Raw genomic sequence first — 14,006 nt, 5'->3', positions numbered from 1 at the left:
ACTTGGGCTCTTGTCATCTCCACCCCAGGCTTTTCTGCTCTCAAAATTTTAAATTTCATTGCATCTCTGGCCACAAGAAGCCAGACTTGGCCAGTCTCTGAGCAGGACATAAAAGGAGGGACGAGCAGCCCATTGTTTAGTCACGTGTCCTCAGTCCCTAAGGGAGGCCAGTGCTTTCCATCACCTCAAATCCAACTTCTCACCCACTTCCTGTTTCTATGGATAAAGGGCTAAGATGTGCTTGGTTCCAGGGTGTCAAACTCAAACCAATGGCTGATAATCACAACAAAGAAGATCTTCATTAGAACTTTCTAATGAACAGAGCTCTCTGAAGACAGAATGAGCTCCCCAGGGAGATGGGGAGATGGTGAGGTCCCCGTCACTGAAGGTGTGCAAATATTGCCAGAGATCCATTCATTAGGCAAAGGATTGCCCAGATCTAGGGGAGGCCCATGGACCAGAGACATCAGCATCACCTAGGAGCCTGTCAGAAAGGCAAACTCCCACTCCACCCCTACCTACGGAATCGGACTATCACGGTGAGACGTAGCAATCTTGAGTTTTGACAAGCCCTCCCTGTGATTTTCATGTGTGTTAAAGGTTGAGAAACACTGCTTGGGGTCACCACTAAGGTCTCCTCTGACACAGGCATGAAAAATGTCCGTGCTTTATCCCTTCAAAACTGCATTGATTTAACCTTTAATGATTCAGAATGTGTGATCCTCCAAACTGGGTTTTAGGGACATCTGCATAAATAATGAAGACATATAAGATTTGTGGTGTGAGGGGTATGTACGGAGGTTACATTAAAAAAAAAACCCACCAAGCTATAAATATTTTAGCCTCTTCGCTGCTCATAAGCAGATGATACGCTTCACCATAACTGGGTCTGATTCAGTCATTAAAGACAGGCAGACCGGCTCACATGGAGCCATCAGGGGGAAGACTTGGATAGAATTACGACTTGAAACTCACAAGGAAAAAAATGACCTTTCTATTTAAAAATTCTAAAACTTGGGTTTTTTTTTTTTAATTGGTCCAGCTTTCTCCCTAACCCCACCCCTCTTTGCCAAAATCTGAGGGATGTTCTGGCTTGTCCCATCCCCCAAACAGCCCAGAGCCTGGCTGTGCCACGGGCAGAACACGGTGGCCCAGCTCCCAGCCAGTTCTGTTGTCTTGATTTATCTGCAGGCAGAGGGGAGCTCAAGATTTCTGAAAATTTAGTCCAATATGTAAACAGAGCAGGTAGGAGCCCGGGCCCACCCCTCCCCCAGTTACACAGAGCGGGAAGCAGAGTCTGCAAACTTCTGAGGCGGGGCGGAGCCCTGGAAGTGGGGGCCACAGGAGGAGTCAAAGGCAGGATGAGGATCCTATATTGAGCAATTTCCACCTGCCAGCCCTGCACCAAGGACCGCTCCTCCATCCTGCCAGTGGCCATAATTATTAACAGCCCTTAGTAGGGAGCAGCCTTAGTTCCAAGGTTATTCAGCAGGAAAGAGTGGTGCCTGGACTCCAACCCAGGTGTCTGGCCACAAAGCCATGTTCTTTTTTTTTTTTTTTTTTTTAAAGATTTTATTTATTTGACAGACAGAGATCACAAGTAGGCAGAGAGGCAGGCAGAGAGAGAGGAAGGGAAGCAGGCTCCCTGCTGAGCAGAGAGCCCGATGCGATGCGGGGCTCGATCCCAGGACCCTGAGATCATGACCTGAGCCGAAGGCAGAGGCTTTAACCCACTGAGCCACCCAGGCGCCCCACAAAGCCATGTTCTTAATCACTCATTCCACTGTAGATCTGGGAGCCAAGGCCAAGTCCTGGCCATGCTCAAGACTGGTGACACCCTGTGCCCCTCCAGGCCTCGGCCTCCTGGTGTGTACAAGCCACGTGGAATAGATGGCCTCTGTGTGCCTTCCAGTCTGACATTTAGGGGCTCGGTGACTGGGTTTATCATCCAAGGGCCAAGTTCAGCCAAGGACTCCGGAGACGGGGGAGGCAGACAGGACTCCAGGATTGCAAGCCTCAGTGTGCGTGCTGACTCCAACGGACTCCCTGGGGGTAACTCCCCACTCAGACCTCTGCCCTCAGTCCTGAGGTGGTCAGTGGGCCGAGGTCAGAGTGTGCGGTGTGGGGTCACCCCTTTCCCTGATTCAGACTGTGCCCCACCCCCACCCTCCCAGCTGCCGTGGTGGAGTCACATCTCCTCCCAGGCACGGAGCCTCCACTTTCCAAGATTGGAAGTGTGAACATTTGCAATTCATTTCGGGCTGCTCCAAGGAGGCTGTGGAAGCCAGCTAAGAAAAACTCTGTCCGGTTCCAGATACAGCCTGGGCAGAAAGAAGCAACGCTCTCGAGTTTCTCGTGAGCCAGTTTATGAAAACAATTCAAGACAGGGCAGCGGAATGTCCTGAGTGAGGCCCCACATTCTGGAAAGCTCCTTCCACAGGGGATGCCAGGGGCCCTTCCCTGTTCAGCCGCCAGAACGCTGGGAGATTTATGCAAAATGTGGAACGTGGCTTCCTTTGGGGGGTTTTACGGGAAATGTAGGCTGTGGCTGCAGTTTGACGCGTTTCCACCTGGGGGGGGGGTTCCCAGGGCAACCTTCCCGCCACCTGCCCCTCCTTACACTCCGAAGAGGAGGGCGTGACTCCCTGAAGGTGCATTTGCGCAGAGGAGCTGAGCATGCTCAGCCCTGTGCCTTCTTATCATCGTCTCCCAGCAGAGAACTCCGGCTCTGCTCCCGAGGACGGGCTACGGTAGGTGGGACCGGCTGTACCAACTCTGGCGATGGCTACAGGGCATTTCATCTTGAAACAGAGTATCAGGAGCTGTGGGGGCCTCATGCCCAGGCCAGAAGCCCTTCTGCAATTCTGCCACCTGCTCCTGATACCCAGGAAAGGCGCAGAGGGGCTGGACTAGGCTGGCCCGGGGCTTCGGCTCCTCTGCGGCTTTACTTAGGCAATTCCTCCCACCAAAAACCCCCTCCCTCTGCCTTGTCCATATACGCTCCTGTCCTTAGAGACCTGGGCCAAATGCCACCTTCTCCATGGTCCTTAGCTCCAAGAGCGAATGCTGATGCAGGATCTCTCACTTTTTTCACCACAACAACTCATGGTAATAAACTCCTTGCACAATGACACAAAATACATGCAAACACGCGGATTGCTAGAGCTAAAATCCAAACTCCACAAGCCAGCTCTGCCTTGACTAGGTGTGTCCAGTCCGTCTCATTGTCAAAAAATGGTGGCGATCGGCTAACTTGATTTAAGGACTGTTGAAACATCCAGTTTGTGCTTCAATTAAAATGCAACCCGAGTACCTGATATGAAACGACCTCTAAGGGAAGGTCAAAAAATTAAAAAAAAAAAAAAACAACAAGACATAGACTAGTGTGTGTATAGCTTGTGACCATCACTGTTTATGTTGAGGGAGACACACGTGTCTCTAGATGAAGACTCAAGAAACTAGTCCCACTGGGTGACCCATGCCTGTCTGTAATGCCCAGAAGAGGATAAGCGATGGAAGGACCCTGTCTCGTCTATTCCTATGCCACTAGTACTAGCATCAAGCCTTGCACATAGTAGGTGTATAAGACACTAAATGCGTTGCACTGAATTCAAAAGAACACTCAGGGAGGCTCCCCAACTTATGATCCATGCACCTCTTTCCTTTCTTTGTACCTTCCCTCCTTTTCTCATGAATCCTTCACTAAATACTTACTGAAGACCTACTACGTGCAAGGTGCTGGGACGGTAGCAGTCCTCACCTGGTTTTGCCCTATCTCAGAATTGCTCACAGCCCTGGTCTGCAATTTTTGGGGGGGTCCTCCTTGGGGCAGACACTGTGTCTTCATCATGCCAAGAGGAAGATCCATGTCAAGTCTTTCTTGACATATGTCAGCCCCACTGGCTGATGGTCTCCTGTCACTATCTTTGTTCTCAACGGCGTGGCCAAGGACTCTAGGAATACCAGGGATCATCCTGACACAGGCCACTTACCCCATCGTTTGTCCAGTGGGGCTTCTCACAAAGTCACACCTGCCTGATTATGGTAGACTGTTGCCTCGTGACCCCCAGTGAATCTGCACCTGGGTTAGTCCCCACCCACATGGACTCTGGGATTTACCACAAGATTTATCTTGGCCATTGGGCCAACAGCAAGCATGACACAAGCAGAGATGGGAAGAGCTACTTGCACACTGGGGCTTGTCTGCTTGGAACTGCTCTTGGAACTTGGCCGCCATGCTGTGAGAGGCCCAAGCCATTTGGACAGGTTTTGTGGAAACGACCCAAGATGCTCTGGTTGACGGCTGCAGCTGGGCTCCCAGCCAGCACCAACTACCATCCCTTAGTGTGAGCCATCTTGGACATTCCAGCTCAGCCAAGCCCCCAGATAGGGAGCCAAGCCACATCACATGGAGCAGAAGGTCTATTGGATCTCAGTCAACCCCAGCATCACAAGAGGTAACAAAATGGTTCTTTAATATCACTATGTCTTGGGCTCTTTTGTTACACGGCAGTAGCTAATCACAGCACTGAAAGAGCATTTCTCAACTACAGCCTCTTGAGGACAATCAAGCCCCCCATGGACTCCATAGGGTCCAAATGGGGTTGTTCTGACATTCCCGGGCTCAGAATCAATATGGGTCATGAGATGCATATACTCCCCCCTGAGGGACCGAATCCAGGGGCAGGGGGAAGTGTCACCCAGGTCAGAATGCAGACTCTGGCGGCCCCGCCCCTCCCCTCCCCGTGCCCCTCCCCCCAGGAAACCTAGACTCAGAACTGTGCCAGCTGAAGCACACGGATTTGATAGTGAAGGAAATGGTTATATCCCAGAGAGGGATGCAAACGGGCATCAAATTTTAGACCAGAATTTGTGATTTGTCAAATACATGTCAATAAGTCACTTTAGCTTTTCCCCAAGCCCTTGGGATGTCCCAATCCCTGCAAGCTTTGGTAGAGAAGTGTGGAACCCTGCTGTACCCCCTACCCCCGATGTTGGGGAGCCTTGGGCTTTGGGAAGGGAAGGGACTTGTTGCAGTCCTCCCAGTCAGCCAATGGCCAAGCTGGGGGTGGGAGGTGGGGATGAGGCAAAGCCAGGCTCTATACCTCCACTCCCAACCTGGCTTTTTACCAATTATCTAGTGACAGACAAAAAAAGAACTTCTTTTTCAGGCCAATGTCCCAACTTAAATAGAAACAAAGATATTACCTTTCCTGATGTCTTCACACCTTTCCAGAGGCTGAAAAACAGGATGACCACGACGACCATCAGACAGAGCGACAGCTGCCACTGGGGGAGGCCAATGTCATGGATCCCGCTGCTCTCATGCAGGTGCAGGACACCACGCCTGCCCAGAGGAGAGGGGAGGGGCCAGGGGAGACAGTGGCGTCAGACAGGATGACTGAGGCTGTGGCGCCACCGGCCAGTCTCCCCAAGCTCCCACTGATGGAGACTGGCCTTGGGCAGCACCAGTCACTGCCCCGCATTGTGTGGGCCTGTCCTGCACAGCGGTGACCAGTGCTGGGGATGGGCCTGCCCTGGGCCAACAGATCATCTGTCAAATTCTTCCCGCTCACGTCTGTTTTCAAAACAGTAACACAAATCTCTTGAGTGCCACCAGCATGCTGGTCCTGGGGAGATGGTGGGAAATAACAGGAAAGTTCCAGCCTTTCAAGAACTCACAGCTTGGAGCAGTGGCTCGCAATAGGAGCGATGGGGTAACTCTGAACTACTCCCCCATCCCGGGGAACAATGATGTGCTCCTGGCATCTGAAGGATTATGACTGGTATTGTCCTACAATGCACAGAACAGCCTCTAAGGGCAAGGAATCATCCAATCCCAAATGTTCACATTGTTGAGTTTAGACATCCCTGTCTAGGGACGAAGATGAGAACAAATGTTCCTTCTCTTTGGGAAGAACCACGAAAGCTAAAGGTAGGCATATCCTGTGCCCTGGCCACTCCATTCCTGGGTATTCACTTAACAGGAATGTGTACATATGCTCACCAAAACACATATCTAGAATGTTCATAGCAGCATGAATCACAATCACCTCAAACTGAAAAAATACTCAAATACCCATCCACAGTAGAATGGATAAATCATGATACATTCATAAAATGAGATATCATGAAGCAACCAGTTCTCTATGAATGGACCGCTCACACAAAATTCTGTGAGAACTCAAAACCAAACCCGAAGAAGTTGGTACCTTCTGTCTAATGCCACTCATATAAACTACAACAGGCAAAACTAACCCCAGGAGTTAGAAGTCAGGAAAGGGAGGTGCTCCCTAGGTGGGGGAGAATGGGAAGGGATGCTATGGGAATTGCTGGGACACTAGTCAGTCATGTTTCTAGATCTGGGCACTGGTAATATGGCTGTGATCCATCTGCGGCCTTCTGGAACCACCCCTCAGTGATAAGCACTTCTTTACAATGTGGTGTCCTTCAATAAGAAGTGAGGTGTTTGAAAGTAAGGAAAACAAACAACTACAAGAAAAATGAGGTTGGAGACTACTGGGATTCCTCATTCGATCTACCGTGAAGAAACAATAAATAGAATTGCACAGAAAATGACCAACTGCTAATTAGAATCTAATCTAAGTCATTAGGATCTACCTGAAGGTCAAGTTAGACCAAATGAAAAAATAGTAGACCAGGTCCCAGAGGAAGGAGGTGCCCCGCCCCCCAATTCCACATCCTTACAAGACAAAGAAGGCAGAACTGTTTCCATGGAAGAGGGGACAGCTTGGGAAGATGTTTTTCCTGCACCCAGATCATTTGTCCCTCAGTGAGGGCCCTCTGGGAGCAGGTTCATCCTGGGCCTCACCAGCACACGATACCTTGTGTGTGTGTGGGGGGGCTTACATTCTAGCACCAGTGACAGGATTACAAGCACAGTCACAATAAAGTATGACCAGGGTTGGGAGCTGAGAGAGCTTCAAGGGCACCCAGAACTCATCCCTGCTGTCCTCCACTCCACTGCACTCCACACTCAGAGACTATAAACTACCGATACCCTTCAAGGCCTTCTCCAATGTTACCTCCTCTGGGAGGTAACACCTGGCATGGATCTTTCAATCCTTCCAGTTCCATGGCTCTTGGCTCATTTCCCAAGCCATGCCTGCTCTTGCCACAGGAGGGCTGGCTGCCTACAAGGCTCTCCCTGGAGTAAGGAGGTGGAGGGGCCATCTCTGGGTCCCCAGTGCTAAACCCGGGCCTCACAGGTAGACTGTTAACTCAGAGAATATTAGTGGACCAAGAACAACTGCTTACAACCTTTCTTGCTAAACCCAATAACCCATCTTCTAAAAAATGAGACCCAGGACCTACCCAAGAGGAGCCAGGGAGCCCAGAGGGTCAGCCTCCCAAAGGCCCTCACTTCTCTCAGCAGCTCCTTCCCCACCCTGGAGGGGTCCTCACCCTTCTGTCCAGGTCCCTTACACTGTCCAGGGCCACTAGTGTTAAAGCTAAAAGTATCTTGATATATTGTCCTTCCCTAGAGGAGGACAAAGGAGGACACACTAATGGCAAAAGTTTGCACGACCACAGTGGATAAATGGGGGGGCGGGGGTTGTCAATTGTCTCTCTGCCTGTCTGCATCTCTGTCTCTCTCTCCCCTCCTTCCTTCCTTCCTCTTTCTCCTCCACTCTCTCCACTCCCCCCCAAAAGAGAAATTCAAGGTATGGAGAATGTCACTTGGAGGCCTAGCAAATTCTTACCCTGCACATTTGAATCAGGCAGAGATCTTTTTAACGAGTCCTGATGTCTGGGCCCTGCTCTCAACCAATTAACTTAGAACCCATGGGGGAAAGGGCCTGGGCACCAGCATCTTTTAAATTCCCCGGGAGATTCTCCTGGGCAGCCAAAGCTGAGACCACCCCCCGCCCCTCTGCAAAGAGGTCTGTCTAAATTATAGGTTTTCTTTAGAGCAAGCTTGAGTCTTCTAGAAACTGTCTTTACTTTCCTGGCAAAACAAAATTGGCTTTCTGTGCCTACGGGGGAAAAAAAAAGGCTCAGAGAAGTTCAGAAAATGTGAGCTTGGAATATTTGGTATGCTTGAGTGTCAGAGGGGACCACAGAAGCAGAGGCAGATGGCTGGGCTCGCTGGGACCAGTGCATTAGACCCTGAAGGTGCTGCACTTGTGGGGAAAATGCACCTGAGTCTGGAAACTTCATTAGCTTCTCCTTGGGCAGGTGACTGCATTTGAGGAGGCCACCACTGTCCCTGTGCGTGAACTCATGCGTTCATTTATTCATCCCTTCCAAACTGATGTCTATTATTTGCAAGAATGTGAAGGCAAACAGACTGAGGCCCAGAACGGGGGTCAGAGAGACCTGGGCTCCCGCCCTGGTCCTGCCACCAGGGACAGGTGGCCCGAATCCATGCTCTGATTGTGCAAACTCATTCTGCACATTTGCGGTGAGGCAGGCAGTGTCGGGATCTGGGGACACGGCTGTGGACAAGCAGGTGTCGGCTCCCGCCACATAGAGCTCCCGTGGGGCTGGGAGGTAGGCACAGGAGTTGGTGCAAACATTCCCCACCTTGAGCCCTTTCCCTTCTCAGGAAAGTGCTTCTCATGGGGATGAAATCACAGATGAGACAGTGGTGTCCAGAACTCAGGGAACTCAGGAAATGCTCCACGAATGGTAATTATAACTATCATGAGACCGTCCCAGCCTTCAAGGAGCGGCAAAGGAGCTAAGGGGTGCCCCCAAACTGGCTGAGGGAGCTAGCCCCAGGGAGTCAGCAGGGGGACTCCCCCCTGCTGCGGGCATGGCTGGTACCTTCTCTGCTGGGCGTGGGGGAGCAGGTGAGCTGAGAGGAGGGGCAGAGCTGCAGCAGAGGGAGAGAGGGACAGAGGGGGACATGGATGGGCACATGTGTCTGCAGGCGAGCAAGTGTGAGTGAGTGAGCACAGCTGTGTGACCCACAAAGGCCCACGTACCCCCGCCCCAGACGGCTCCCATCCCTGAGGCCCCCAGGCCAGACACTGTGGCTTTGAACTCCCCCATATCAGCTGCCCCGTGCAACCAGCTTCTGTATATGCCCCCCCCAATCCCGCCTCCTGGTCTGTTACCAACACCCCCACCCCTGCAGCCGTGTGCCAGATCAGACGCGCATTCTCTTCCCCCCGGACTGGTACAGATGCCTCCCCGCCTCCCCACTACCCAGTCTCTCTGCGACTCCTTAATACAGTCTGGGCTGCTATAGAACCATCGGTCAGATATGTCCTTCTAATCTGTCACTCTCCCAACCCCTGAGTCCTCAAACAGTCCCTATCACCTCCAACAGCGGTTATCCTCGCTGGGGGCAGTTTTGGCCCCGCCTCCCCAGGGCTGCTTGGCAATGTCTGGGTTGTCCCATCTGGAGTGGAGGGAGATGCTGCTCCTGTCTCATGGGCAGAGGCCAGAGATGTTACCAAACATCCCAAGTGCACAGGACAGCTCTGCCCCAACAGAGAATTTCCTAGCCCGTAATGCTAAAACTGTGGAGGTTATGAAATCCTGGTCCAAAGGATAAAAACATAAGCCTTCCAGAACCTGAGGCCTTTCCTAATTGTCCCCTGCCCAGCGCATCCCCGGTCTCACCACACCCTGCCCTGGGCTCTTGGCGATGGCCAGCCACTGTCATTTCTCCGTCATCTGAAGCTCTTGTTGCTCTGGGGCTTGGAACTTTCTGTTCCCTTCCATCTAGAACACACTTCCTGACCCAATTTGTCTGCCTGGCTAGTGTAAGCTCAAAATGATGCCCTGACAGGCTCTTCTCCTATGCTCTGAGAGAAAGAGAGATAGAATGGGGGGGAGAGGAGGAGGGGGAGAAGGAAGGGGAGGAGGAGGAGAGGAGCAGGGAGAGGGGGAGGAGGAGGAAGAGCTGGGGGTGGGGGAGGAGGAGGGAGAAGAGAAGGAGGAGGAGGAGAACAGAGGGTGGGCCTATTCAAAAAGACAGAGAACCCAGATCAGGTGATGAACCCATCCAACTCTTCATTCTGCTTTTTCATTGTTTTATGGGCCGAGGGTTGAATGGTGGCACCAAGCATTTGGCCCATTTGACTATTAAAATGATGATAAAAAGGGGTGCCTGGGTGGCTCAGTGGCTTAAAGATTCTGCCTTCGGCTCAGGTCATGATCCCAGGGTCCTGGGGTCGAGCCCCGCTTTGGGCTCCTGGCTCAGTGGGGAGCCTGCTTCCTCTCTCTCTCTGCCTACTTGTGATCTCTGTCTGTCAAATAAATAAATAAAATATTTTTTTAAAAAATGATGATAAAAGGGATTGGACCAACTCTACTTGGCCTGAAATGTGCTAAAATGATGCCAGTGTCCAGCTGGAGGGACAGTGTCCAGTCGGAAGGCCCCCACGTGCATGTGAAGTCCACATTCAGGTTTTTGGGGCTTGTTTGGATATTCACCAGGAAAAAGGCCAGACTCTTGAGCTGATTCCCAGGAAAGGAAATGTGAATCCAGGCTCTCCCCAGCAGGCCCAAGCCTCAGGGGTTAGCACAAGGAACTGGGGTTTGTTGTACTTTTCCAGCAGTTTAATGAAAATGAATCATCATAAAGTATATGGTCCAGGCTTTCCGAAGTCAGTGGGCCAAACCGGCTCAGTTTCTTCCTTGACATTTGGGCCCAGAGGGTTAGTCCTGGGGTTGACGGAGACTTCTCTGCCCCACAGGGACAGGCAGGGGGTAGACGTTTTCTATCTCCCGAGCATGTTCACCAGGAGTGCCCTTTTACAGAAAAAGTTAGAGCATCAGGCTTTCTTTTTAGCCGCCGGCCGCTTGGCTTCAGGCCTGGGACCTGGGGAGAGTAGCGGTTTTGTTCCCTTGGATGGTGTTTTCAATCCATCAGCCTAAATGAGTGCAAGATGGAAACCAAATCGGCCAGTAGGCTCTGGGGAAAGAGAAAAAAAGGACCTGGCCTCCTCAGGGTTGGCACTGGGAGTCCTCCTCGCTGCCTCCCCAGACTGAGACGGGCCAATTCTTACGAAGCAGAAACACTGAGACAAAAGGGCCATGTGCCATTAAAAAAAAAAAATCCAGTAGCAGGTCCTGCCTCAGTGACTTCGAGGCGCACAGAAGGCAGCTCGAGGTGAGAAAGGTGAGCCTTGGAACTTGAGATATTGAGTTCCCTGAGTTCTAGACACCACTGTCTCATGTTCTGTCTGGAGAGACTCCCGCACGCGCATCCTGAACGGATGGAAGAGGAAGACAGGAGAGCCTTGGCCCAGACCCCATGGGCTGGGATCCCAGCTCTGCCGCTTCCCTAAAAACCTGACCCGCCACCTTCTTATCTGTGAGATAGGCATAATTTCCACCTCCACCATGTCTGCAAACCAAGTGGGGCTTGGGTGGGAAGAGAGCTGTGGTGACCGGCACGCACCATGCTGGGAAGCTTGCAGGGGTAGGACCCGGGGGTGAGTCCTGCAGAGCACAGAGCTGCCAAAAGAGTCCCAGAGGCTGCTCCCCACTGCAGGCCCCCTGTCCTTAAGCCCCGCTCATGGAAGAACACCATCTTCCTCCACGGTAACCTGCTCACAGCTGAGCCACGCCTGGAAGAAGTCTAGGGCTGTGGTCGGAGTGATCCGGGTCTCAAAACCCAACTGGTCTCTCTGCCCTCCTGCCAGGGTGGGGGTGAGGTCTCCGCTGGGGCTGATCTGCTCGCCACTTAGACGCACGCCGCAGAGGAACCAAATAATGACTAGACTAGAGCCCACCGACACTACCGTTTTCCATTTTAATTTACAAGGACAAGGGTCGCCAAGAGCAAAAAGAAAAATCATGCCTTTCCTTTAGCGCGAGATGGCGATGGGCAAAGTGAGGAGCTGGTGGCCTGTATCTGCGGCACCCTCAGCCCATCCTTCTCAGCTGCCTCCTGGTCCAAACCGCACTCATGAACTACAGATGCCTAACACCTCCACCCGCAAGCTTCCGGAAGGTTCTGGAATTTTCTGAAGCCCCACTCTTTAGAAGAAGTCCAAAGGAGGTCCTTGATGTCCCACAATAGGACACTGTTGGGATGTCAGCCTGAACCAGGAAGAATCTTGCTGTCTGAGACAGGAAGGCAGAGTGGCTCTGATATCAGAGGCTCTGCAGGAGCTATTCATAAGAGTCCCCAGGCCCTGGCTGCACCCAGACCCACGAAATCAGGGCCTCTGGGTGCAAGGTTGAGGCATCTGTGTGTTTTAAAGCTCTCCACGTGGTTCTGAATCGCTGGCCTGGATGGGGAACTTGGCCTTTCCTTCCACTTCGGACGCCAGCTGTAACGTGCATGACCCTGGCCAAGTCATTTCCTGCGTGGGCCCGTTCCCTCATGCGTAGAACAAGAACAATTCCAGACCACAGTGCTCAGGATGAAAAGCCACAGCATGCAACAACGGGGGCATAATTGAAGCCAGACAAATGTGAGCTGTGACTAGGACAATGTTTCGGAATGAAAATGACCGTTGATAATGGCGAGAATGCAGAACAAGCCAGCGGTGAGGAGAACGGCGGGCCCTGGGTTTCACTGACTGGCAAGGTCGGTGCTGGGGTGAGGAGAGGGGACCTCCTAGGGGCAAAGTGGAAGCAGGTGCTCCCTCATGGAGGCCTGGGTCCCGGGTGGCCCAGGCCCGAATCTGGGTTCTGCACAGCGCTGGCCGTGGGGGGCGTGGGCCAGCGCTTCACGGTCTGATCTGCAGAGGAAGCTACTGTTCACAGCCCCTTCATGTGTGCACTGAGGGGAAGACTCACAGAAACCTCATGGGGTGGGTGTGAGGCTTCCACCGAAGTCATGCATACAAGGAAGTCAGCAGAAAGCTGAACGTGTGTGGGGAGCAATGAGCTGTTCACGGGACATTGAGGGAGACAGGAAGGATGTAGCAGCAAGGCTTTGAATCTGATGACCATGATGGACTCTCTCCCCCCAAATTCTGAAACCTATATAGTTGTGCATGTACCAGCTGGAAATCCATAGGAAACACAGAGGGAGGGAGGGGGACATGCAGGGCACGGACCCTTAGCAAATTTGCTGTGAGGACTCACGGAGGGTCAGTTTGGGTCCCGAGCCCCTAATTCTCCTGAGCCCCAGAAGGTAGCAGACTTTCCAGAGGCCCCTTTTAACCAAACCATATCTCCTTGGCTCCACCGTCCTGAGATGGCAGGGATGGAAACTGGGCCAAAGGGACCCCAGTCTCCAGATAACCGGGACTCACTCCCAGGTTCTTGGGGTAGAGAATCCGTCAGACTGACAGATGCTGGTCCTAGTGTTGTTTTTTATGAATCTGTCTTTTTTCATCCTCTGGACCTCGACTGCCCAAGGTGATAGCCACCGGCCTCATGCAGCTCTTTAAAGGTAAGTTGATGAAAATTACATAGCATTTAAAAATGTAACTTTTCGGTAACACTGGCCACATTTCCACTGCTCCACTGGCCACACGTGGCTCCTTCACTGAACTACACAGATAGAGAAACTCTCTAGACCAGGAGTCAGCAAACCACAGCCTCCAAGCCAAATCCAGGTTGTGGCCTGCGAGTTAAGAATGGTTTTTATCTTTTGAAAGGCTAAAAGGAAGCAAAGCAGAATAGGCAAGAGACATAGAAGGCCCTCAAAGTCCCAAATATTTGCCATCTGGTCTTTCATAGAACAGTTTGCCACACCTATTCCAGACCACATATACCCTGAGAGTGAGGTCCCAGTGGCATTTCCCTATCCCACGCCATGGCTTGTAACAGGATTTCCCACCTACCTGCTGACTTTCATGTCGAGATTGCTAAAGCAGGCCTCCCTCCCAGCCTCCCGCCCAGGAATAAACACAGTCCATGTGCTCCATTCTTAAGAGCCCGCCGTGCAAACATTTTACACTGGGTGGCCTAAGACAGGCCTCAAGACATAAAAGGATGGATGAGAGGATGACAGGATTCAAGGGAACCACAAGATAAATGTCGACGGTTCTGGATATAAAATAAAATAAAATAAAATAACCACCCACGAGCCCATACGGACAGAAATGAGTGAATGAGGACACGCA

General features: G+C 51.9%; 1 protein-coding gene across 1 annotated transcript in view; it reads right to left on the bottom strand.

Annotated features, from left to right (window-relative positions):
• The window catches only part of LOC111157387 (solute carrier family 6 member 2), a 43,560-nt gene that overhangs the window by 12,487 nt on the left and 17,067 nt on the right, over positions 1-14,006 (bottom strand). The window contains exon 4 of the mRNA XM_022518751.1: positions 5,209-5,347. Within this exon, the coding sequence (XP_022374459.1) occupies positions 5,209-5,347 (139 nt within the window). The remainder of the gene's footprint in view (positions 1-5,208; positions 5,348-14,006) is intronic.

The sequence above is a fragment of the Enhydra lutris genome, unplaced genomic scaffold (genome assembly GCF_002288905.1).
Source record: "Enhydra lutris kenyoni isolate GAN:26980312 unplaced genomic scaffold, ASM228890v2 scaffoldscaffold54, whole genome shotgun sequence".
Lineage (NCBI taxonomy): Eukaryota > Metazoa > Chordata > Mammalia > Carnivora > Mustelidae > Enhydra > Enhydra lutris.
The sequence above is the reverse complement of the archived record's forward strand: the minus strand, read 5'-3'. Positions and strand labels throughout refer to the sequence as shown.